At 44.9% G+C, this 21,079-nt stretch overlaps 2 protein-coding genes across 5 annotated transcripts; both read right to left on the bottom strand.

The window, feature by feature from the left end:
* Positions 1-1,347: 1,347 nt before the first annotated feature.
* On the bottom strand, positions 1,348-12,428 carry atn1 (atrophin 1). Of its 3 annotated transcripts, none has more exons than XM_069656032.1 (10): positions 12,157-12,428; positions 9,888-10,024; positions 9,361-9,462; positions 8,870-8,989; positions 5,880-8,683; positions 5,527-5,743; positions 3,893-5,390; positions 3,406-3,573; positions 3,091-3,271; positions 1,348-2,103 (listed from the first exon to the last, which is right to left on the bottom strand). In XM_069656032.1, exons 2-10 carry the CDS (start codon positions 9,912-9,914, stop codon positions 2,070-2,072), a joined length of 5,151 nt encoding a protein of 1,716 aa, XP_069512133.1. In that variant the 5' UTR covers positions 9,915-10,024; positions 12,157-12,428; the 3' UTR covers positions 1,348-2,069. The 3 variants fall into 3 exon arrangements, with proteins under 3 accessions (XP_069512133.1, XP_069512134.1, XP_069512136.1); XM_069656033.1 differs by having other exon boundaries at positions 3,430-3,573; XM_069656035.1 differs by having other exon boundaries at positions 3,430-3,573; positions 3,893-5,387.
* Positions 12,429-14,399: 1,971 nt separating this feature from the next.
* On the bottom strand, positions 14,400-20,444 carry LOC138583814 (gamma-enolase-like). Of its 2 annotated transcripts, none has more exons than XM_069655818.1 (13): positions 20,154-20,444; positions 19,458-19,543; positions 19,152-19,247; positions 18,982-19,040; positions 18,831-18,900; positions 18,580-18,713; positions 18,265-18,487; positions 17,982-18,179; positions 16,494-16,570; positions 15,937-16,061; positions 15,741-15,849; positions 15,176-15,234; positions 14,400-14,986 (listed from the first exon to the last, which is right to left on the bottom strand). In XM_069655818.1, the coding sequence occupies exons 1-13, from the start codon at positions 20,291-20,293 to the stop codon at positions 14,917-14,919; spliced, it is 1,446 nt and encodes a 481-aa protein (XP_069511919.1). In that variant the 5' UTR covers positions 20,294-20,444; the 3' UTR covers positions 14,400-14,916. The 2 variants fall into 2 exon arrangements, with proteins under 2 accessions (XP_069511919.1, XP_069511920.1); XM_069655819.1 differs by lacking the exon at positions 20,154-20,444 and adding an exon at positions 19,950-19,965.
* Between the last annotated feature and the right edge of the window lie 635 nt (positions 20,445-21,079).

The following is a 21,079-nucleotide window of genomic DNA, read 5'->3' as shown; positions in this document are numbered from 1 at the left end:
ATTGGAATCACATGTAGGACTAAAAGTGTCAGCAAAAGCTTAGTATTTCAGTGCCAGATTGTCTGTCACCAATTACTATACAATTAGTCACAGATAATTTCAGAGATGCACTTACAGTATGTAAGACCTGTGATTTACAATAAATCTGACACTACGTGTTATCATGATGCACTAAACAGTTCAAATTTGGTGTTAAAGTAGGTCAGTGTGAAAGTAAGAATTATTTGCACGTATTTGTCCTAGATTTGAAAACAGAAGCTGCTAATAATAACCTTTATTTTACATCCTAAAGAGGCTGTTGTAATAATACCAGGCCTACGTGAAATGCATTGTTCGAACTACGTCTTTCATCCTTCATCCACACCTTTCACAACATCCTTCTGCACCCTGATAGAGGACTGATGAGGAGGACTGATGAGGTGCTAAGAATATCCCCCAGATGTGATGTCATCAGAAGGGAAAATCACATTTGTCCTGCCAAAGATACTTAACATTATGTTGACACACTTATTCAAGGTGACTTTTAATGACACAACCTACATAACCGTGCTCTATACAGTGTACATCTAATATCAGTGTCCTGACTGAGAGGCTTCTTACAGACAGGGCTATCAGTCAGAGTCACATCAGGAAGAGGAGATTTAAAAATACTTTGACCATCTGAAGAACTCAGATATTTTAAAAAATACTATGGCATCATTAAAACAAGAAATAAAAGCTGCAGTATTGTGAAGTTTGTTTGGACAGATCTACATGTCCTCAAATCTGCAGACCAGCAGAGATTCTGTCTCGCAACGTGGAGGCTGCAGTCACTGATCCGTGTCCGTTTGAAGGAGATTCCTCCAGCCGGACACGGTGAGAACACACACACACACACACACACACACAGAGCCCTGAGCCTTCAGCAGCACCCGTAAATCACACTCTCCCAGCTCCTCCTTTCTTTCTCCTTTTCATTTCTCTCTCTTCATATATTTTTTTTCTTCTCTTTTCATTTTTACAGTGCAGTAAGGAATGCTCGCTCTACAGGGTGGCTGCTGTTCACTGGAGCGACTCAACTCCCATGTCTCACACTCATCCCATGTGTCTCCTATTAGCTACACTCACCAAGAGGAGAAGGAGGAGGAGGAGGAGGAGGAGGAGGGACAGACTGTCGAGGAGGAAAAGAGGGGGAGTCAGGGAGAGAGAGAGAGAAAGAAAAAAAGGGGGGGAGGGGGAGGAGAGTGAGGAATTTGATATGCTTTGTGCATGAGTGACTTGTATAAAACAAAGACGGGGCAAATAGTCTGAATGTATGTGAGAGGGGGAGAAAATAGTGCACGCATGAATACGCAAGAGACTAGCAAAAAAAGATTATAATTTATTTCCAGATTTTTTTCCTTCATTTGCATCTTGTTTCACAAGGGAAATTGAAAATAAAAAATAAAAATAAAAACCGACTGCCATACCATGAAAATGTAAAAAAATAATACAAATAATATGTACTGTATATATAATTATATCATTATCAACAAACAGACGACATTAATCATAATAACAATACTATTGATCATGAACGTAACACTAAATTGCTGGTCTCATGCATATTGGACCCCCCCTCGGATACAAAAGAGGGGGCGATTACTAAAAATAGAACAAAAAAGTTCCACCAGTTCAGAATAAGCGCCTAGCTACATGCAATGACATAAAAGAGACTCATGTACACATTCCTTCTGGCATCGAGTATTTTACACATACTGTACTTCACTATTGCCGCCCCCATCTAATATACTGTACAGAGCACGATACAAAACAGGACTGGAGTTTGAGAACATTATGCAGGGAAGCGCTGAAGTCTGGACCCTCAACGTGGTGCAGTTAGCAGGGACTGTGTGCAACATTTTCACGCCCTCCTCCCTCTTTTGTTAATCCTTCAAAGTCTTGTTTTCTTCAGCGAAGTCCCGTCCATTAGTCCAGCTTTCATTTTGAGTCTTTGTTCCTTCATTGTTTTTCAGTGCCTAAGTTTTGCGTGTATCTTGCACACATTCTCCCTCAGTTTTCTCCATGCTGCTCTTTGTCGTGCCCCTCCCTCACAGGGTCTTGTCGCTTTCCTTCTTCAGGTGACTAAAAAGTGAAAAATAAATCATGTTAGAGTACAATATGAAGTATAGACAGAGATCACAACTAAGGTTGGAGTTTGATTTCATGTCAGACAATTGCAGGGTAATGATTTCTTTTTTTTGGAAACATTTTTAAAAGCTTAATTTGAATCCACTGATTGCATTATACAGGACGGTTTTATGCATTTTTCAAAAACTTAGACCTAAAGATAACGCCCCCCTGTTCCACAAAGCTGGGCTACATTTTACCTCTCAGATGCATAACAATTATGCTAGTTAGCTAACTACTCCTTGGTAGGCATAATAGTCGCATGGCGGCCATGTTCCTCTGACGTCACGCTCAGAATGGGAAGCTCAAATACATTTCAGAGTCGTACTAGTGTGTGTTTAAAAAAGTCTAAATGCACGTAATCTGACAAAACCTTATCCTAGCTCAGCCTCTGGATTGATCAGCAACAGAAAAGACAACGGATAGTGAAAATACAATGGGACATATTTCAAGTTAAGACAGCATATTTGATCACTTCAGACAGCAACTCATGTTAGCATTCAGCACTTGTTAGCCAACACCGTAAGCTAGGAATCTATGCCTTTTCTATTGTAATGTGTAAAAGAGAGTTAGCATTCAGCCACCTCCTAGCTATTGTTAATATTAGCTTGTTAGGGGCTGAATGCTGTATTAGCTAGTATTAGCTGTTGTCTGATGGTAGCCAAAGATTTATCAAATATGTTGCTTTAACTTGTCCGTCTAGTTTTTCAGATCATATCTTTAGTTTGTGATCAATAAAAAGGTAGTAAAATAACAATTTGTTGGATTACCTCAATTTATATGGTTTACGAACCTGGATCAGATAAGTATGACATTGTAACAGCATTTGTACTTTCCACCCAGAGTGTGATGTTAAAGGAAAATGGCCGCCATGTGCATATGGTCAGTTGTAACCCAACAAAGGACAGTTTGTAAAATGTCAAGCTTTTACGCTTTTAGTACCTGTAATACTCATCCTGGGTGAGGGAGTGGTGGTGATGGTGATGGATCCACTGTTGTTCCAGGGCCAGTCTCTGGATCTGCAGCTCTGCACTCTGGGCCTGCTGCATGGCCTGGAGCTGATGGGCTGCTGACATCGGACCAGTGAGGGAGGACGGCTGGGGCAGGTCACGGAAAGGAGCACCTGTTAGAAAACAGAAAGGAGGAGAAGAAGGGGAAAAAAGGGCACCACGGTCAGTTATCATCGACATATTCAAAAAGCTTCTTCTTAAACTTTAAGCACAGTGGAGTTTTTAGAGAAAAAAACTGAACAAGTACATGGACGAGGAGCCTTCTCCTCACCGAACAGCTGTTGGCGGAGCACCTCGCTGTCAGTGAGGGGGTGAGCCAGGATGGGGGTGCCTAGTGTGGCTCCTGGGTAAGGGAGACGTGCCAAAGGAGACCCCGACGCCAACGGGTCCATCAGGGGGTGAACCCCGCCCGTCGCTGGATGCCAGTGATGTAATAGGAAATACAGGATACATTCAATAAGAGTCAAACTATTGAATTTAAAACCAAGATAATACTTACATAATAGATTAAAGAGAACAATGGAGGTCTATGATCTGCAGAATACTGCTAGTCTTTTCTTTATTTTCTCAATAGACAAATCTAAGATAAGATCATTCTTTTTTGATAAAAATCTTAAATGCTTCAAGCTCTAAAACGGAATTACTGTCTGCAAAATGTTTTCCTTTTAGCACATTTGTGTAGCCACAAAACAGTTCATTCTGACAATTACAGAAATGTTAGTAGCAATGGGTACCTGTGTCTTGCTGGTGCAGGTGAAGATGTGAGTGGATGTGCGAATGCTGGTGATGATGGGGTGTCACGTTTAACATTTGAAGACGCCCCAGATTCTCTCCTCCACCTCCTCCTCCACCTGTTCCTCCTCCATTTCCCCCTCCTCCTCCGCCTCCACCACTTCCTCCCCTTTCTCTCTCCCTCTCTCTTTCTCGTTCTCTTTCCCCAAAAGCCGGCAAAGGTGCTCTGTCTCTCTCCCTCTCCCGCTCTCTTTCCCCACTCCTCTCTCGCTCAAAGGAGGCAGGAGAGCGAGTGGGAGTGGGGTAGGTCTCGGGGGGAGCAGCTGGGGCAGGGGCTGGCGGCAGATGAGAGGACAGGGAGCTGGGAAAAGAAGAATGAGGGACCGGGTGATGAAGTGAGGCTGCGTTGGAGGTCGGTGGAGCAGGTTGAGGAGGAGGAGCTGGTGGTGGAGCAGTAGGGCCTGGTGGGGCTGGTGGGGCTGATGATGGGTGAGAGGGGAGAGAGGGTGGGAGGAGAGATGTGGGAGGTGGATTGGACAGCGACTGAGGGGCAGGAGGGTTGGGAGGTCGAGATACTTGGGCCAGAGTTGGGTTCTGGAGGTGTGGGGGGCCAGGGGGTGCTGGGGGAGGGGGAGTGCCATAGAGTGCCACTTCATTAGCTCCTGCGGCACCTCCTCCAAGGAGCAGGGAGTGTGCGTGCGCATGAGCATTGGCATGGGCGTGAGAATGAGAGTGAACGAGGGCAAGAGCTGCAGGATCAGGTATGGACCCTGGAGGGTAACCTCGATCATCACTCTTAAATTCAAATCCCGGCTTTATTCTGTCTCGATGTGCAGCCATCGCATGAGGGAAGCCAACTCCTCCTAAACCGGCACCTCCAATCCCTCCAGGTATTGGGCCTCCCGCTATCCCAGCATGGCCTCCAACACCTGGGCCCCCTTCAAGACTGCCACCATACAAAAAGCCCAAAATGGCTGCTGCTGTAGCTGCATCAGTTGGCAGGTGATGCTGGTGGCCTAAAGCATGATTCTGGAACTGAGGAAGGAAAAATGAGGGGTGGACGTGGGGATGGCCATGGTGAACTTGAGCATGGTGCGCCTGGACACGACTTGCTGCCCCAAGTGGGGACATAGCATGAGGGCGAGCATACTCGCTGAGGGTTCTCAGTGCTGGGGTGTCAGGGCCCAGGTATGGCCCTCCTAAACCTATCCCCAGGGCTCCTTGAGGGCCTCCAACCACTGCTGAGGCCCCACCCATAGATGGCAGGAGGAGGGAGTGTGGAATAGAGTGAGCAAGGCTGGGGTGGAGGTGGTGTGCTTGAGCAAGGTGAGCATGTGGGTGTGAGGGATGATGCTGAGCATGAGGGTGAGGGTGGGAGACGGAGTTGCCCGCCGAAGAGGAAGAAGAAGACGAAGGATCGAGGATGATGGAAGCTGAGGAGGGGAAGAAGAGAGAGGAACCCTGGCGACCCGCTCCGGCGGCATTGATGTCTTTCTGCTGCTGCAGAGAAAAACAGTAAAAGATAGTAAATCACATCAGCCCTGATCTGCTTTACACCTCTCCCATTAAAGTGATTAATTCAATCTACATTAGATCCATTAAATCTGGCATAATTATCACACTCAAATGTCCACACCTGTAGATGTCGATCCAGTTCCCTCTCACGCTCGCGCTCCCTCTCTCGTTCTCTCTCTTTTTCTCTCAGGTCTCTGGCCCGCTGCTCGACCTCCCTACGTGCCCTTTCGATCACCTCATTTCTCTTCTTCCACAGTTTGGAACCGTCCAATGGCACAAAAAGGACGTCACTGCGGGCACAGGAGTTCCCGCTGCCACGGTCAAGGACCTTATGAAACCTAGACATACGTGACACAGCAGTGAAGCACATCATTACTTAAAACATAAGGAGTCAGAATCACCATCATAACAATTACCATTACTCTTAATTACATCTTATCAATCTCAAACAGGATGATGATGCCATTTCGTTACCTTGCGGATTGACTGGCGTGGATAGGAATGTCCACAGGTTTGGGTTCAGGTGATGGGCTTCTTAACAATGGAGGTGGGCTTTCACTCTCTTCCCTTTCTTCTATTGGCTCCTCTTTGATAACAGGTGTGGGAGGCGGGGCTGAATCTGAATGTCCGTCTCCACCAGGGACTGAAGAACTGGAGGCCGGTGTTGAGATGCTGTTGTTGTTGTTAGTTGAGTTACTAAGAGGTGGGGGTCCTTTTGAAACATTTTGAGGCGAGAGTGATTGCGAGTTGGTATTGCTGTTGTTGGGTGCGCTACTGGTGCTATTGCTGTTGGCCATGTTACCGCTGCTGTTCCCATTGGAGTGGTACGTTCCACTAAATGGAGGGTGGCTGTTCAAAGTGCCATGGAAAGGAGTGGGGCGACAACCAGGTGAGCAGCTGGATGACACACCTGGCCCAGGAAGTGGCCCAGAAGAAGAGCCCGGGGGAAAAGATGAGAAGGCTCCCATCTGATTTGTAGATGGGCTTGGTAATGGAGATAGGGGTGTTGGAGGAGTCTGGGCGGAGGACTGATAGTGTGGAGGACGTACATTGGGGGCCATACTTGATGGGGGTGGCTGGGCATGGGAGGTTTGAGGTGGGGGCAGAGGAGGGGGTGGAGGGGGATAAGGGGCATTTGTAGGGTGTCCATGATGGCTGGAAGTAGAGGAAGGAGACAGCGCAGGAGGTTGATTTGAGCCTCCACGGTTTTGGTACAGCGCAGACTCTCGCAGGTTGGAGTCTCTTTCTCTGTCTCTTGACCCAGCCTGGAAGTGAGGGTGAGTTGTGTGGGGATGATGGGCTCCTCCAGGACCTGAATACTCTCGTCCTAGGTTTGGAGTCACCCCAGGGGAGCTGATGTACTCTCGATTTGTGCCAGTGGAAGGTGGAGCCCCAGAAGGAAAGTCTTTTCCTCCAGTGGGAGGGTAGTCTCTGTGAAAGTGGTCTGATCCAGAGGAGGGGGTTTGTGCCTGGTCCATGGGAGGAGGGAACTCTCGGTTGGATGAGTTTGGGGGATGTGGGTGGGAGGCATGGGAAGTGTGACTGGGGTTGTTTTGGGGTGATGCAGGTGGGTCTCGGTTCAGCATAGGGGTGACAGGTAGCCCGCTGGTTGAACTTGGGGGGATTGAGTTGTTGTTTGGGTTACTAGTGCTAACTACCTCCCTAGTCTGGCCACCGAACTCGCCCCATCTGCCTCCATCTTTGTCTCTTGGATGCCCCCCTCCAGTTCCATTGGGGCCAAAGTCTCTATTCTGGTTTTGGTTTGGTAGAGGAAAGTCCCTTCCTGTATCCCGTTCCCTTTCTCTCTCTCGCTCTCTGTCTCTGAAAGCAGGACCAAAGTCTCTTCTTTCTGGTCCCAAGTTAGATCCGTCTCTGCCAGAACCTTGGAAGTCCCGGTTCTGACCTACTGGCAGCCCCCCGAAATCCCTGCCTTGGATGCTGTTGGGCCCACCCATCCCACCACAGGCACTATTACTATTTCCCCCGCTATTACTATTGTTGCTGCTGTTGCCAATGGGAGCAGAGAACTCCCTGTTGATCTCCCTCCCCCCACACTCCCCTCTCACTCCCCTCTCCCTCTCTCCTGCGGCCCCCCTCTCTCTGTCACCTCCCCCTCCAGCGTACCTGGGAAGGTACTCCCTGTGGGGGTGGGGGTGGGGATGGGGGAGGTAAGAGGGGTGGGAGGAGGAGTGGCGAGAGGATGGAGGGTTGTAAACGGAGGGAAGTTGTTGCTGCTGCACAGGGGGCTGATGCTGCGGTTGGTGCGGGTGGTGATTGCCAGGGTAACGGCTGTAACCCCAATTCCCCTGGCAACCGGTTGCGGTGCCACCCTGCCAGCTAGTGGAGCTGTAGTGGTGAGGGTGGGTGGAGGGTTGGGTCTGGGACTGTGGAAGCGGGCTGGTTTGAGGCAACAGAGAAGGAGGATTGGACTGAGCCTTATCAAGAAGTTTTTCTGCCTTTTCGATTTTGTCTCTTTCCGTCTTAACCTCAGCAGGCAGGTTTTGTCCCCCAAGCTCCAGGGGCTTTAGGGCAGGTGGAGGAGGGAGAGGAGGGGGCAAAGGGTGGGGAATGTTTGGGCTGTTATGGGAAAAATCTCCACCTGAGATAGCTGTCTTGGTTACACACTGCGAACTGGCTTTGGAATTCATTCTGTTTCCACTAAGTGCTCCGTCAACGCCCGTCGGTCCACCATACTCAACTTTACACATCAATTTGGAGTCCAGGGAAAAATACGACTTTCTTCCACTATTGCTGTCGTTTGATGAATCCCCTGCTCCTCTGAGAGAGGGAGTCAGACCAGAGGAAGAGCACGGAGTGGAGGGGGGCTTAAGAGATGGACAGTCCTCAATACGGGGATCCAACTCCCGCTTTTCTCCATCTCCACAGGACTCCTCCCCTCCTCTTCCCTCTCTTAGCGCTCTCCTATCCTCTCCTGCCACCTTGCCTGCTCCTCCCTCCTTTCCCTTCTCTCGCTCCCTCTCTCCTTGCTTTGGTGAGTCGGGGCCATCGGAATCAGAGTCCAGGCTACCCAAAGGGGAAGCGGAGAGACTTGGGGATGAGGAACGATTGTCCTGGTCTATATCTCGCCCACTGCTCAGACTACTGCTGCTATTGGCCAGGCTCCCTACAACTGAACTCCTACTGCCCTGGGATTGGCCGTCTTCATTGTCACTCTCACGGGATTGGCTGGTGACTGATGTTGGAGGTGGGACATTGGAAGGAGCAGAGCTGTCAGTCGAGTGTGTTGATGTTGGAGGGTTTGGGGTAGAGACCGAATCCTGACGGGAAAAGATAATTTGTCGATGAAATATAAATTTAGATTTTATGACTGTGGAAATATTGGCTGACTACAGAGCAAAAAATGTGACTCTGAATAGCTTAGACAGTGCCTTTTGGATGATTTAGCTGAATCAAAGCTTTATAATTAGTCTTTATATAACAGGTTGATGAAATGTAACACAAACCTGAACTTTCTGCCTCTTTGGAGGAGACACAAGTTCCTCCCCCTCACTCTCTGATGAATCATGCCCTTGTGATCTGCGACTGAAGCGATTTCCAGCCAATTCCTCACCAGCACCTCTTTGCTAAAACAACACAAGACTTTTAATTCTGTAGTGATGTCTTTGAATACCTAACAGGCCTATGACTGTTTTTAGAACAAAGCCATACTTGCATTCACAGACACAGCAGCTATGTCAAACACGAAACATCAAAGATTTCAAAGTGCAAAGCTGTAAAACACACTATTGAACAATACTGACACTGCAAGGGTATGTCTGTGGCAATCATACTGATGACTCATACACAGACAGCACACACACACACACACACACAAAATCCAATACACAGAGACAGTTCTTTATTCTTCATGACTTGTACTTGCATGCACACACATAAACCTATGGCCAAAACAAGGAAAGGAAAGAAATCGAGGCAAAAAGGGGTGGGCTCTAACCGTCTGTCTATCGTTGCGTTCAGGGCGAGTGGGGCTGGTGTGCGGGCGTCTACCCCTTCTCTCCTCACTCGCCCCCCGCCGTCGCCCACTGCGCATGGGCATCTGCAAAACCAGAAGTCCAGCAGAAGAGGAAAATATTGAGAGGAGGGCGAAAATATAATGTTAAATAAAGCAGTTGTAGTAATAAGGAAGAGTGGGGATTAATAAAATGTCATTCAATTCAAGGTGGAATGTAACAAGGGTAAATATTAGTATAGAGAAAAAGAAGAGCAAGGGCATAAGAGAGAAAGGGCAGAAGGACATGGAGAAGAGGGGGAAATTTTAAGCTGTGGTAAAATCTAAAAGTAAAATATAAACATGGAATCTCACAAGCAAATAAATAATTAACATCTTAGTCATTGTGGTTATTTTGAAATACTATCACATATTGAACTAATTATGATCTGGGCATATTGCAGAGTGAGCTACAAGAAAGGGCAGGTATACAATCCTGACATGTGAAAAACAGAAGCAGGCCTTGTTCATACCGATTCTTTGTGTGTCCGTGTTTTCATTATTTCTTCTTTAAAATGTCCATTTTACAACACAAGCCATTGCAGGCACTGAACTGGTTCCTGTTGCTTTCTGACTGGGCTGTGTATTACACCATGAGAGCTACCAAAACCTGTTAAAGAGGAACAAACAAAGAAGGCATTATTCATTCTGTATCTGCATGTAAGCCCTGCTGAGAATCAGCATTTTGCAAAAGAACGTTAGTTAATGTAAGGATGCAGAATTCTATTTATTTATTTATTCATATTATATTATAGGGACGATGATATTTAACATATTTCCTTATCAGAGTATGATACTAATGTGCTGCACAGAGAGTTTATAGCTTAAGCTAATTTTCAACTCTTGTCCCTAGTTGGGCCTTTACATACACACACACATATATTAAATGCAAATACACATAGCATACACAACCATACCCAAATTTTATACGCTAATACAAATGAGTTATTTAAAACACAATAAGCTAAAACTGAGTACAGCTATGGTTTGTTTTTGGCCTGCAACTATTTTATATCTGGGATTAGTTCCAGTTGGTAGTGCAAGCATTTTTTTTGCTATCTGCACCAATTGTAGAGGACAAGAATTTGCAAATGCATTGATGCAATATATAAATTCCCAGCATGCTTTACTCTATTTTGGAACAACTATTTTTTAAGGCCTTTAAACAGTTTCCTCTCTGCCTTCTGTTTTAACCACAGCAGCAAAAAACCCACAAGCACAATAGGTTAACCAACTCACACTAACACAACACATTGGTTTGGGTATTGTAGAATTAGTTTCTGTAACATTAAAACAACAGATAATAAGACCAGGGCAGAAAAGGTGATTTTGGCACACTGCGCTTTGGAAGGCAGTCTGCAGAAAGCAAACATCTTGGCAATATGGGGCCACACCCCCCTCTTTCCACCTTCACCACAACAGCCCAAACCCACAGCCACTTGTGGTTAACCCAGATGACCTGGTTATGGCCAGCTGAATCCCATGCTTATTTATCCTTCCAGCCAGCCATTAGGGAAATGTACAATGTCAAGATTTTTTTATCCATTTGGGTGTGCCTGACAACACATTTTTAGACTATTTCGAAAGTGTTTGTCTAATCCATTCATTCATGTACCTCTACGATGAAAAAATAGCTCATGAATATTGAATGAGGATATAAATAGTGCACACCACAGGATGAAAAAAGGATATATTTGGCAGAAAAGCTAGCAGAGCCACACTTTCATATGCAGCCATTAAATGTAGCTACACAGATTTTTGTGTATGTGTGTGTTTGATTCAAAGTCGACAAGCTCCTTTAAATCCTGTAGCAGCTCCTGTACACATGGCTATGCATTAATTATTAGTGCATGCTGCAGTGACTGACTCAATCAGTCTAAAGAGTAAAATCTACACTGTCACTGTTCACACTTAAAATGCATGAAAGAAAAAGATGACACGTGTATTAAGAGGCAATACATGTCAGCCTAATTAACACAGCTAACTAAGTTTATCACACATGAATAGAAAACATGAAGTGCACAGTGGGTTACTGTATACATAATGCATCTCAGTTACAGGTGGCAGCCACTGGCCTGTCTGTGGTCCACTGGCAGTTCCTCAGACATGGTCAGTAAACAACTAGCACGCAAACACACCACCATTAACACCATCAGCCCCTCTGCACGCACAAACAAGCATACAGGCACATGCATTATCAACAAATTGTCCCCTGCATGTGATGCAAAGCAGCAGCATGCAGTTGCTCTGCTTACATCACCAGCGAGCGGGCACTGCAACGACTCTTTCTTCTTCTTTCTTCCTGCGAATGTTATTGATACACATGCAGAGGAGACCGGCCAAAGCTGCTCTCTATTAGCCTGCCTCAGACTTACCCCGGCGGCACACAGGGAGTCGTGTTCAGCAGCACATACATGTTTCACAATCAGAATGGATGCCTGTGCAGCGGCAGCAGTGCTGTTTCTAGACGCTGCACATCTTAAAAAAGAAAGATGATATGGAATGGCGAATCATGGCATTTCTCACCGGCTCTGCCTTCCCCCTTTGCTTCCCTTGCTGGAATGTGGTTGCGCGTCGTTTACACTCTGCTAACATTAATTCACCGGGACATAATCAGCCATAACGCAGGAGTAAAATGATAATTAACGCACAAAGGAAAAAATGGGAGGGAGAGCACAAACGTGGCCAGCAGGAATACCTCCAAACACAGAGCATAAGCATCCATTTTTTCCTTCTCCTTACCTATAATATCCAGCGATGCGTGCTCTCACTCTCCCTTTCCTTTCCTTTCTCTCCCTCTGTTTTGTCGTTTTATGTTGCACGCTGACACGCACACCTCACAGCCCAGGCGTCTGTCAACAGAGGCTCGTGCTGGCTCATATTGCAACGAGCTCCGATCATAACAATAATGCAGAAGAAAATCTCTTTCTATTCGTTGCAGGAAAGAAAAAACAGGGGTGCCAACTGAAGACTACAAATTGATGCGTATACCCTCGCCTCTTCCCCACCCCCTTTCGCCCCTTTTCTTTTTTTTTTTTTGCCCCCCCTCCCTCTCCCACCCTACCTACTCCCCCTCTTCCTCTAAGACGACTTGCACTTTTTTTTTTACCCCCTCTCCGGTCTTACAGTCACAATTTTTTAGCGGAGGGGTGAGCCGGAGAGAGGGATGCACGTCGGGTGCGAGAAAGGGAGAGAGGAGAGGGCGTGATTTGCATGAGGAGAGAGGGGGAGGCTAGAGAAGGAGGAGGAGGAGGAGAAGGAGGAAGAGAGGCGCAGAGAGAGGGCCAAAACTCTGAAGAGGGAGGGGATCAAGAGGGAGGGTCTCTCTCTGTCTCTGTTGCCTAGTCCCTCCAGAGTCACCTTTACTGTATGGAGAGGCTCTGCTTCAGACTAAATCACGAGCTCTTTGGTTTTTATCTCGCGATGAAGTGGAGGAAATGTCCTAAAGGTCTTTGTTCACAAAGGCCTCTCTTAGTTCAACGCCAAATAAGCTGAAAGGTGGACAAAAAACAAAATACATAAATACATACCCAAATGTGTGAGAATTTTAGTGACAATGTTAGCCACTTAACAAAGCAAGCTCTAACTCGTGTGGAACAATTAAACAATTAACAAATGAACAATTAAACGTTGCCCTCTGTTAGGTGTCTGTCTGACTGTCTGTCTGTCTGTCTGTCTGTGAAAAGCTTGCAGCGGTGTGTCCAGTCAAGCGGCTCTGCAGACCTCCTCCTCCTCCCCTTCGCTCCGCTGCTGTCGTTCTCCCTTTCCCTCTCTCTCTCCCCTTCACGCAGCCCCCTGTCCCGTCTCCTATTGTGTGGTAACCATGGAAACCGGGCCGGAGACTGTACCCAATGCGCCTGCGCGGCTCCAGCCTTCCTTCATCATCATCAGCAGCAGCCCGGCACGACAGGAACCCAGGAACCGAGGCCGGCCTCGTCGCGCTCGCGCTCCCTCTGCTGCTCAGCTTGTGCAACGACGACCAGCGCGTGCAGCTGATTACTGACCTGCAGCCGTGCAACGTTATAATGTAGACGGCTGACGATTTGTAATCATGAACAGGTGTGAGCTCAAGGTTCTTCGATTACATGGATATGAAAACAATACATTATATATATATATATAGTAATAATAATATAATAATATATTCCGAACTAATATAACCAAATAGAAAATGAATAAATATGTTGTATATTTAATATTTTTATTATATATAATATTTGCATTTATTTATATACCTTTTCACTCTTCTGCCGTTATAGCTACTAGAAACATGTATTTATTTTATGTAGGTAACACTCCTCTTCCCTTTTTACAGCTAAAATGTCCAATTTCCTGTTTTGTTTTATTAAAAAAAAGTATCTATGAACACAGTTTGGAAACATAATTTTGATGTTATATAAAAAAGTAACTCAGAATGCTCATTATTAAACATATAGATGGACTAGATCCTGTGGTGTATCCTTAACATTTTGGAAAATTAACTGACAAGTATAATCCTTATTCGGGACATTTTCTACTCTTGTCATCTTGCGGACACAGGAGAGAGTTGGACAAATTATTGCTTTAGTTTCTTTTGCCTGGCATCTCGCAGGATGTATCAAAGCAAATTCCAGGATACAATAAATCTTCTAAATTCCTAAAGATTCCTTCATGATCCTTTAAAGATCCTGTAGGAAATGATCACCAAAAGCCTGTGGTATAATATTCTGGCAGAATATTACCAGCAGGAGTGACCTTTAGTTTTTTTCTGCTGGAATTCTGTAGGATGTTTTCATAATCTTTGTCAAAATACCTGCTGTGACATCAGTATTTACTGTGGCCTAAAGAAAAACATGCTTCAATGCATCTGCTTTTTAGGGCACAATACAGGGGTGGTTTTCTTGTTCAAGCCATTTTGTTTCACTGATGACTCGCCCTTTAAAGAAGAGAACACACAATCGAAACAGCAGAGCTTCCCCTTTAAAAATATACACAGAAATCTATAGTTCAAGTTAACATGTATCCATTTCTTTATTAAGCATTACCTTAGACAGACAAAGTAACAGACACACAATGTTGTTGCAAGCTGCTGCTATGTGTTCACATCAAAAACAACATAAGGAAAAGGAGGAAGAGGAAACAACAGGGCACAGAAGATCAAAACACTTGTTCAGTGAGACAGTCAGAGGGATCCGGGAAGAGAAACAAACTAACGAGTGCATCAGGGAAAGTGCTCGTCTGCTTAGAGGTGAAACACTAATTTTTCCTCCAGGCTGTGTTCAGGATTCGCTGCAGCCGGCTGTAGTCAATTAAGTCAATCACTTGCTGAAGCGTCAGGTCAATATATTGCTGTTAGAGTGCTTTTTAGTTATGTGAAAACTAATTAGTCTTAATTACTTTAAGTGTGCCTTATTTTGTTAAGAGCTCTGCTGAAACAGGTGTTGGTATTTAAGTACTATGTATCTGTCAGGGAAATATAACATGATTTGTATGTATATATGCTTTCTATTCTGCTAAGGGCTTTCAAATGGCACTTGGGTTGCGGAAGTTGTGCCCAGCAAAGCGGGCCTGGTCCCCCAACTCCTCCTCAATCCTGAGAGGGAGAGGAGATGAGGAAGAAAATAGAGAGAAATGTGGAGCAGGCAGATGAATTTGAAAGTGGAAAATAGAGAGATGAAACAAAGAAGGAAAGAAGAAGAGAAATATAAAGGTCACAAGAGGGGGTGTTTAAGACTTTCTATATGTACTTCTATACATCCATACCTATGTGCAAAATACCCACCTCATGAGCTGATTGTATTTTGCCAGACGTTCTGATCGACAGGGAGCTCCAGTCTTGATCTGAAAGGACACACATACACTGTTTTAGTCACAGGTAAAAACACATTATTGCTAATAATTCTTTGCAGTTTTTTCCCCTAATTTTCATAAATCATGTAAAAAAATAAAGGCAAATACTTCTATAGTTGTATGTTAAGAATTTGTAGAGTGATCAGCAGCGACTAAAGCAGAAGTATTCACATTTTAAGAGCAAGATTCTGAATAAATAACAATATATATATATTTAAATATATGGCTTAAAGTGCCAGTACAGTTGTAGAATTGTGAGTAGTAGGTTAGCCTGTCAATTACTTCAGACATAGAGTTATTTTGTAATAAAGTTCATATTCTAAAATTGCAATGATTACCTTCCTTTTCCTCATAACCTAATATTTGAGCTACTATTGCACGGTTGTATGATGTGGTATTGTTTTCAATTGTAGTTATATTTTGGCTGCAGTGTTTAGGTTTGTGTTATCACAGTGGGGAGAACATATGTAAATTGCAATGACACAAATATAAAATACCTGTCCAGTGCAGAGACCGACCACCAGGTCAGCTATAAAAGTGTCCTCTGTCTCTCCTGAGCGGTGGCTCACCATCACACCCCAGCCGTTCTCCTGGGCCAGCTTACACCTAAGAGCCAAGGTGAGTACAAATATGACGCACGCATGTACACACAGACATTGTGCCTGTGTCAATTCATCAGCTTAATCAACTCACGCCTTGATGGCCTCTGTAACAGAGCCAATCTGGTTGACTTTGAGCAGCAGGCAGTTGCAGGCCTTGTCCTCCACAGCTCGTTGTATCCTGCGCGGGTTAGTGACCGTCAGATCATCTCCAACCACCTGCGCAATTTTTAGACCAAAGTTACAGACCAACGTTCTTTTTGTTGCTCATGGTAATAAGATCAGATCTACTCAGCCCCGGAGTGTATGTTTGTTGTTGCCCTACATACAGATATGTAAATCTATTGAACTTTAATCACATATACCACTGATATTGAAGTACAACTCCACTGATTTTGTGCTGAAAGTTTATCCTGTATTACAAATTCTGAGCACGGATTTTAATGATTTTGTTATTTACCAGATAAGGAGTGTTACTTAAATAGGCTACAGAGTTTCATTATTGACCAGGACAGCATTTTGTCATTCAAAGCACTAAAAGTCAGGATTTCTTGACCTCTGTCGCAACAATTTTCATGGATGAAAGCGCAGGAGTGAGGAGCAGCTGAACTAATTCAATTCCAGATAAAAAGGAAAGTTGTGTCATCTTACCTGGATGCCCACTGAGGCTGTGAACTGTGACCAAGCAGGCCAGTCATCCTGGTCAAAAGGATCTTCAATAGACACCACTGAAGGAAATACAGACAGGACGATCTTTTTAAATGCAAAAGTCTAACATTACATCCTGCTCCGAGAACGGCTAATTTTTTTCCATTACTCACCTGTAAGTCAATGGGACAAGAGCACCATTGACATTGCCAATAAAGGGTCTAATGGGAGTAATGTCTTAAAAGGCACTCACATTACACACAGATGCAAACACGCACTTGCCCACACAAGCAGGAAGCACACCATTGACAGGGTAAAGAGCCACATCAGAGTAGGTCCCTGCTTGCCAAATGTGCACTGTAGCACATAATTAAAACCTCTTTAACAGGCACAAGTGTCAGGAGGAGGGAGCAGGCTGCGGAGACATCAAGCTCTCTTGTTCTCTCAGTTTCTCTGTTGAACGGGTGATGGAAGAAATATGGCACTTGTAGAAATGTGAAACGCTGGTGTGTCCATTTAATCAATTAGATATTAACACTGATGCTGTCTCTCTATGAGCAATGTGCTTGGAGGAGTGTGTTCAACACATTCTCTTTAATTAGGCAATATCACACAAGAGGGAGTGCTGTTGTACTGAATATCAGAACAGTTGTGATTCGGCCATAGGATAGCCGTGCTGATATTCAATATTAAGGCACGACCTGAAGTGTGATATTGCTTTTATACAACAGTTCTACAAGCAACATAGAGTAGTAAGAAGTAGTAAGCAAGAACAGATTATTATTTTAGTTTACTAACTAAATAATTTCCTGCACACTTGCTTAAATGTGTGCGAGTTGCAGTGGGCCAGCTACTTTGTAACATATAGATTTATTCGTGTGTATTTGTATCGTGTAAGCAGTGGAATAAGCGACTGCTCTGCGTGATTCTGAGGTACCAGCTTGTTCAATCTAGAAGACCATCTGCTGTAATGGTAATTAACTGTATTCAGAACACCTGAGGCAGTTATGCATATACAGTAGTTAAAAGTCCCAGTGCTGTTATACTTTATATCAGCACTCATATAAGTCCCAGTGCTGTTATACTTTATATCAGCACTCATATAAGTCCCAGTGCTGTTATACTTTATATCAGCACTCATATAAGTCCCAGTGCTGTTATACTTTATATCAGCACTCATAAAAGTCCCAGTGCTGTTATACTTTATATCAGCGCTCATAAAGTCCCAGTGCTGTTATACTTTATATCAGCGCTCATAAAAGTCCCAGTGCTGTTATACTTTATATCAGCACTCATATAAGTCCCAGTGCTGTTATACTTTATATCAGCACTCATATAAGTCCCAGTGCTGTTATACCCTATTTCAGTGCTCATGGAATGCCTCTTGTCCAGTTAGGTTACTTGGTCAGGACTAACAGTCAGTTATATCTGACGTGTGTTTGACCTATTTCAGGGCAGAAATCTGTCAAACAAATACCTCAAAATACACACCTGGGTAGTTGTTAATGAAGCCCTGGTAGATGCTGGCCAGCTCATCACCACTGATGTTGCGGGCCGCGTTGGGCGGAGACTTAAAATCCAGGTCGTACTTGCCCTCGATGAAAAACTCTGAAGCCGCAACATCCATCCCTATCACCACTTTGTCTGTGAAGCCGGCTTTCTCTATGGCAGTCTTTATCAGCTCCAAGGCTGAAGGTGAGAAGCAGAAGGATGTAAGGTAATGTAACAGGAAGTCAAGGAAAAGAGGGATTATTTTATACTTGGCTGTGCTTACCTTCACTGTTCTCTTGAATGTTAGGGGCGAACCCTCCCTCATCTCCCACATTTGTAGCATCCTGACCATATTTCTCCTTGATGACCCCTCTCAGTGTCTGGTAGAGCTCCGCCCCCACACGCAGAGCATCCCGGAAAGACTCCGCCCCAACAGGAAGTACCATGAACTCCTGCATTGCCAGCCTGTTACCAGCATGGGAGCCGCCGTTGATGACGTTAAAAGCCTGAGTATGGCACAGAAAAAGAAGATGATATTGTATTCTGGCTTTTGCGATAGGAAGAATTACTTTTTTTTGCACAAGGCACAGGGACTCACAGGAACTGGGAGGACCAACTCTCTATTTCCTGCCAGATCAGCAATGTGACGGTACAAGGGGACACCTTTCTCTGCTGCGCCTGCTTTGCATATGGCCAGTGAGACTCCAAGAATAGAATTGGCCCCAAACTTAGCTGTGGGAAACACAGATGCAGCAACAACACACGGACGCAGTCAGTGGCCACTGGTGCAGAAAACATGTCATTACACATATATGTCATCAGCGTACATGAGATTTGAACGAGGCTTACATTTGTTGTCGGTGCCGTCCATTTCTATCATCACGTTGTCCAGTTTCCCCTGCTCCAACACATTGATTCCCTGAAAAGAAAATGAGCTATTCTTCACTACATCCTTCAGACATTTCTGTGTGAAATGGTCAAAGTCTTCTTTGCTACTTACAGACTGGATGAGGGCAGGTCCAAGTGTGTCATTAATGTGACTAACAGCTTTGGTTACACCTTAGACAGCAGGACAGAAGGAGATAAGTGAGGCCATTGAAAATAATGCTTTCACATTTATGTCGCATGAGAAAAAGCAAAGAAAGAGAGCAAGAACAAGGCGATGTTCACCTTTGCCCTTGTAGCGAGTCTTGTCTCCATCTCGGAGCTCAAGAGCCTCGTAGATGCCAGTGGATGCACCGCTGGGCACAGCAGCCCTGAACAGACCTGGCACGGAGAAAAGAGGGTTGGTGGTTAGAAAGGGAGGTGCGTCTGTGTGGAGGGGGGTGAAAGGTTGAGGAGGCAGGGAGAGGAATGGAAAGGGTAAAGGCAAGCTTTTGTGAATCCAACCGGGATTTAGATTAGACAGGTACACCATTAAGACAAAAACACAACAGACAGTTTTATTAATGCTTTTTAATGGATTTATTCATTAACCTTTTCCAGTGTGCAGATCCACTTCCACAGTTGGGTTTCCCCTGGAGTCCAGGATCTCCCTGGCAACAATATTCACTATGGACATCCTGTAAAAAAACAAAAACACACGAAAACAGGAGCTTGATTTCACGATTTTGAATGCACATCACACTTTGGCATTCATACACAAATTCTGCAATCGTTTCATCTCGTTTTGATGAAAAATAACGACTAGCATGGGAAAGGGGATGGCATGAAGAGAGACGGATGCGTATGAAAACATAAAACATCAAATACCCATTTCAGCACAGTTAACAGGGATGTTGAGGTGCTTTATTTTTTCATTAGTCATAAGGACTTCACACTCAATCCCTCTTCCTTAAACGCACACACATTGTGATGATAGTGACGCAGCCTTAGTCGTGTAAAAGATGCTCCCAGGAAGATGCTGGCACACACAGACACACATATACACAGAGGATAGCACATAAATCAAAAGCTTATAATGCATACCTATATGAGTCTACTGTCAACCTGTTCCAGACCACAAGCCAGCACAATTTTCTGTTTCAGTCACTGACAGAGAACACAGACCAATGGAGAGATGACACGGTGAGAAAACACACGAGCAGGAGGAGAAGGAGGGTAGGAAAAATGGAGGAGGCTTGGAGGGACGGAGGGCGAATGAAGAAAGAGATCAATCTTTTTAAACGTTACCTGCAGCGTGTTTGAAGCCTGCTGGAGAAAGTGAGCGATTGTAGGCGAATGAGAGGCAGAGATAGAGGGACTGGGGAGGTGGGAGGAGAAGGGGGTGAAAACATATGACACACAGGGGGGAGGGGGAGCGTGTGAGTCATTGGAAGATGCAGAGAGGAGGGGAGGGAACGTCACAGGGAGAGGAGAAAAAAAGGAAGGTGGAAAGGAGGATGGAGCAGAATAGCAGGGGTTACATGTGTATTATCATGTTTCATGAAAGATGCAGGAAGATAAAAGGTCGGAGGAAAAGCTGTGCAAGAAATGTTGTGATTTGCACTTTGACCTTTAAATTCTGACTGTTTTCAACATTTGAATTTAACATTGTCATCCTGACTTCCTATAATCCTGTCATTTGCTTGGCACTGCTCGCTGTGTGTACATCTGCTAATTTGCTAACTAACAACCGAATCAATCATGACGTGTGCAAATATTGTCCCAGCAAACTGCATACATGAAAAGCTAATTTGTGGCTGCTGCTAAACACAAGCAGTGCTGTTATCCTGCAGGGAGTGACATAACTGGCTGAAAGGTAAGGGGGGGAAAAATGGAGATGAACACATGTACACTTCAGATCTTGATGACAGGCAGAAAAAATCCAAACAAAGAGACGATGAGGAGGAAACATCTAAGCAGAGACAGATGCACAAAGTGAGCTGCCGCTGCGGAGATCTTCAGAGATCGTGTGATGGGGATTAAAGCAGACAAGAAGACAGGTAGACAGGTGAAGGAGCGGTGCATGCTGCAGGGAGGACGTGCATTTAAAAATAGTCGTGGATGTAATTAAAGATACAGCTTGTGAGAACAGAAAGAGGCAGGATAAGGGAATGATTTGTCAAAAAAAGAACAGATTTCATTGGCTGCTTCACTCGTGTGCTCCATCTGGATGT

The sequence above is a fragment of the Semicossyphus pulcher genome, unplaced genomic scaffold, assembly GCF_022749685.1.
Source record: "Semicossyphus pulcher isolate SPU_LCO1_2020_fin unplaced genomic scaffold, fSemPul1.0.p SCAF_9, whole genome shotgun sequence".
Lineage (NCBI taxonomy): Eukaryota > Metazoa > Chordata > Actinopteri > Labriformes > Labridae > Semicossyphus > Semicossyphus pulcher.
The sequence above is the reverse complement of the archived record's forward strand: the minus strand, read 5'-3'. Positions and strand labels throughout refer to the sequence as shown.

What these genes read in the sequence shown, in the direction of transcription:
- atn1 (XM_069656032.1), bottom strand. Translation starts at nt 9,914, where the DNA reads ATGAAAACACGGACACACAAAGAATCG. An exon ending in AACGCAACGATAGACAGACG is followed by an intron (nt 8,990 to 9,360) that starts GTTAGAGCCCAC and finishes GTGTTGTTTTAG; the next exon opens with CAAAGAGGTGCTGGTGAGGA. An exon ending in GGAGAAGGCTCCTCGTCCAT is followed by an intron (nt 3,272 to 3,405) that starts GTACTTGTTCAG and finishes GTTTTCTAACAG; the next exon opens with GTGCTCCTTTCCGTGACCTG.
- LOC138583814 (XM_069655818.1), bottom strand. Translation starts at nt 20,293, where the DNA reads ATGACTCACACGCTCCCCCTCCCCCCTGTGTGTCATATGTTTTCACCC. An exon ending in AGGCTTCAAACACGCTGCAG is followed by an intron (nt 19,544 to 20,153) that starts GTAACGTTTAAA and finishes GTTTTTTTACAG; the next exon opens with GATGTCCATAGTGAATATTG. An exon ending in GGACGGCACCGACAACAAAT is followed by an intron (nt 18,714 to 18,830) that starts GTAAGCCTCGTT and finishes TGTTTCCCACAG; the next exon opens with CTAAGTTTGGGGCCAATTCT.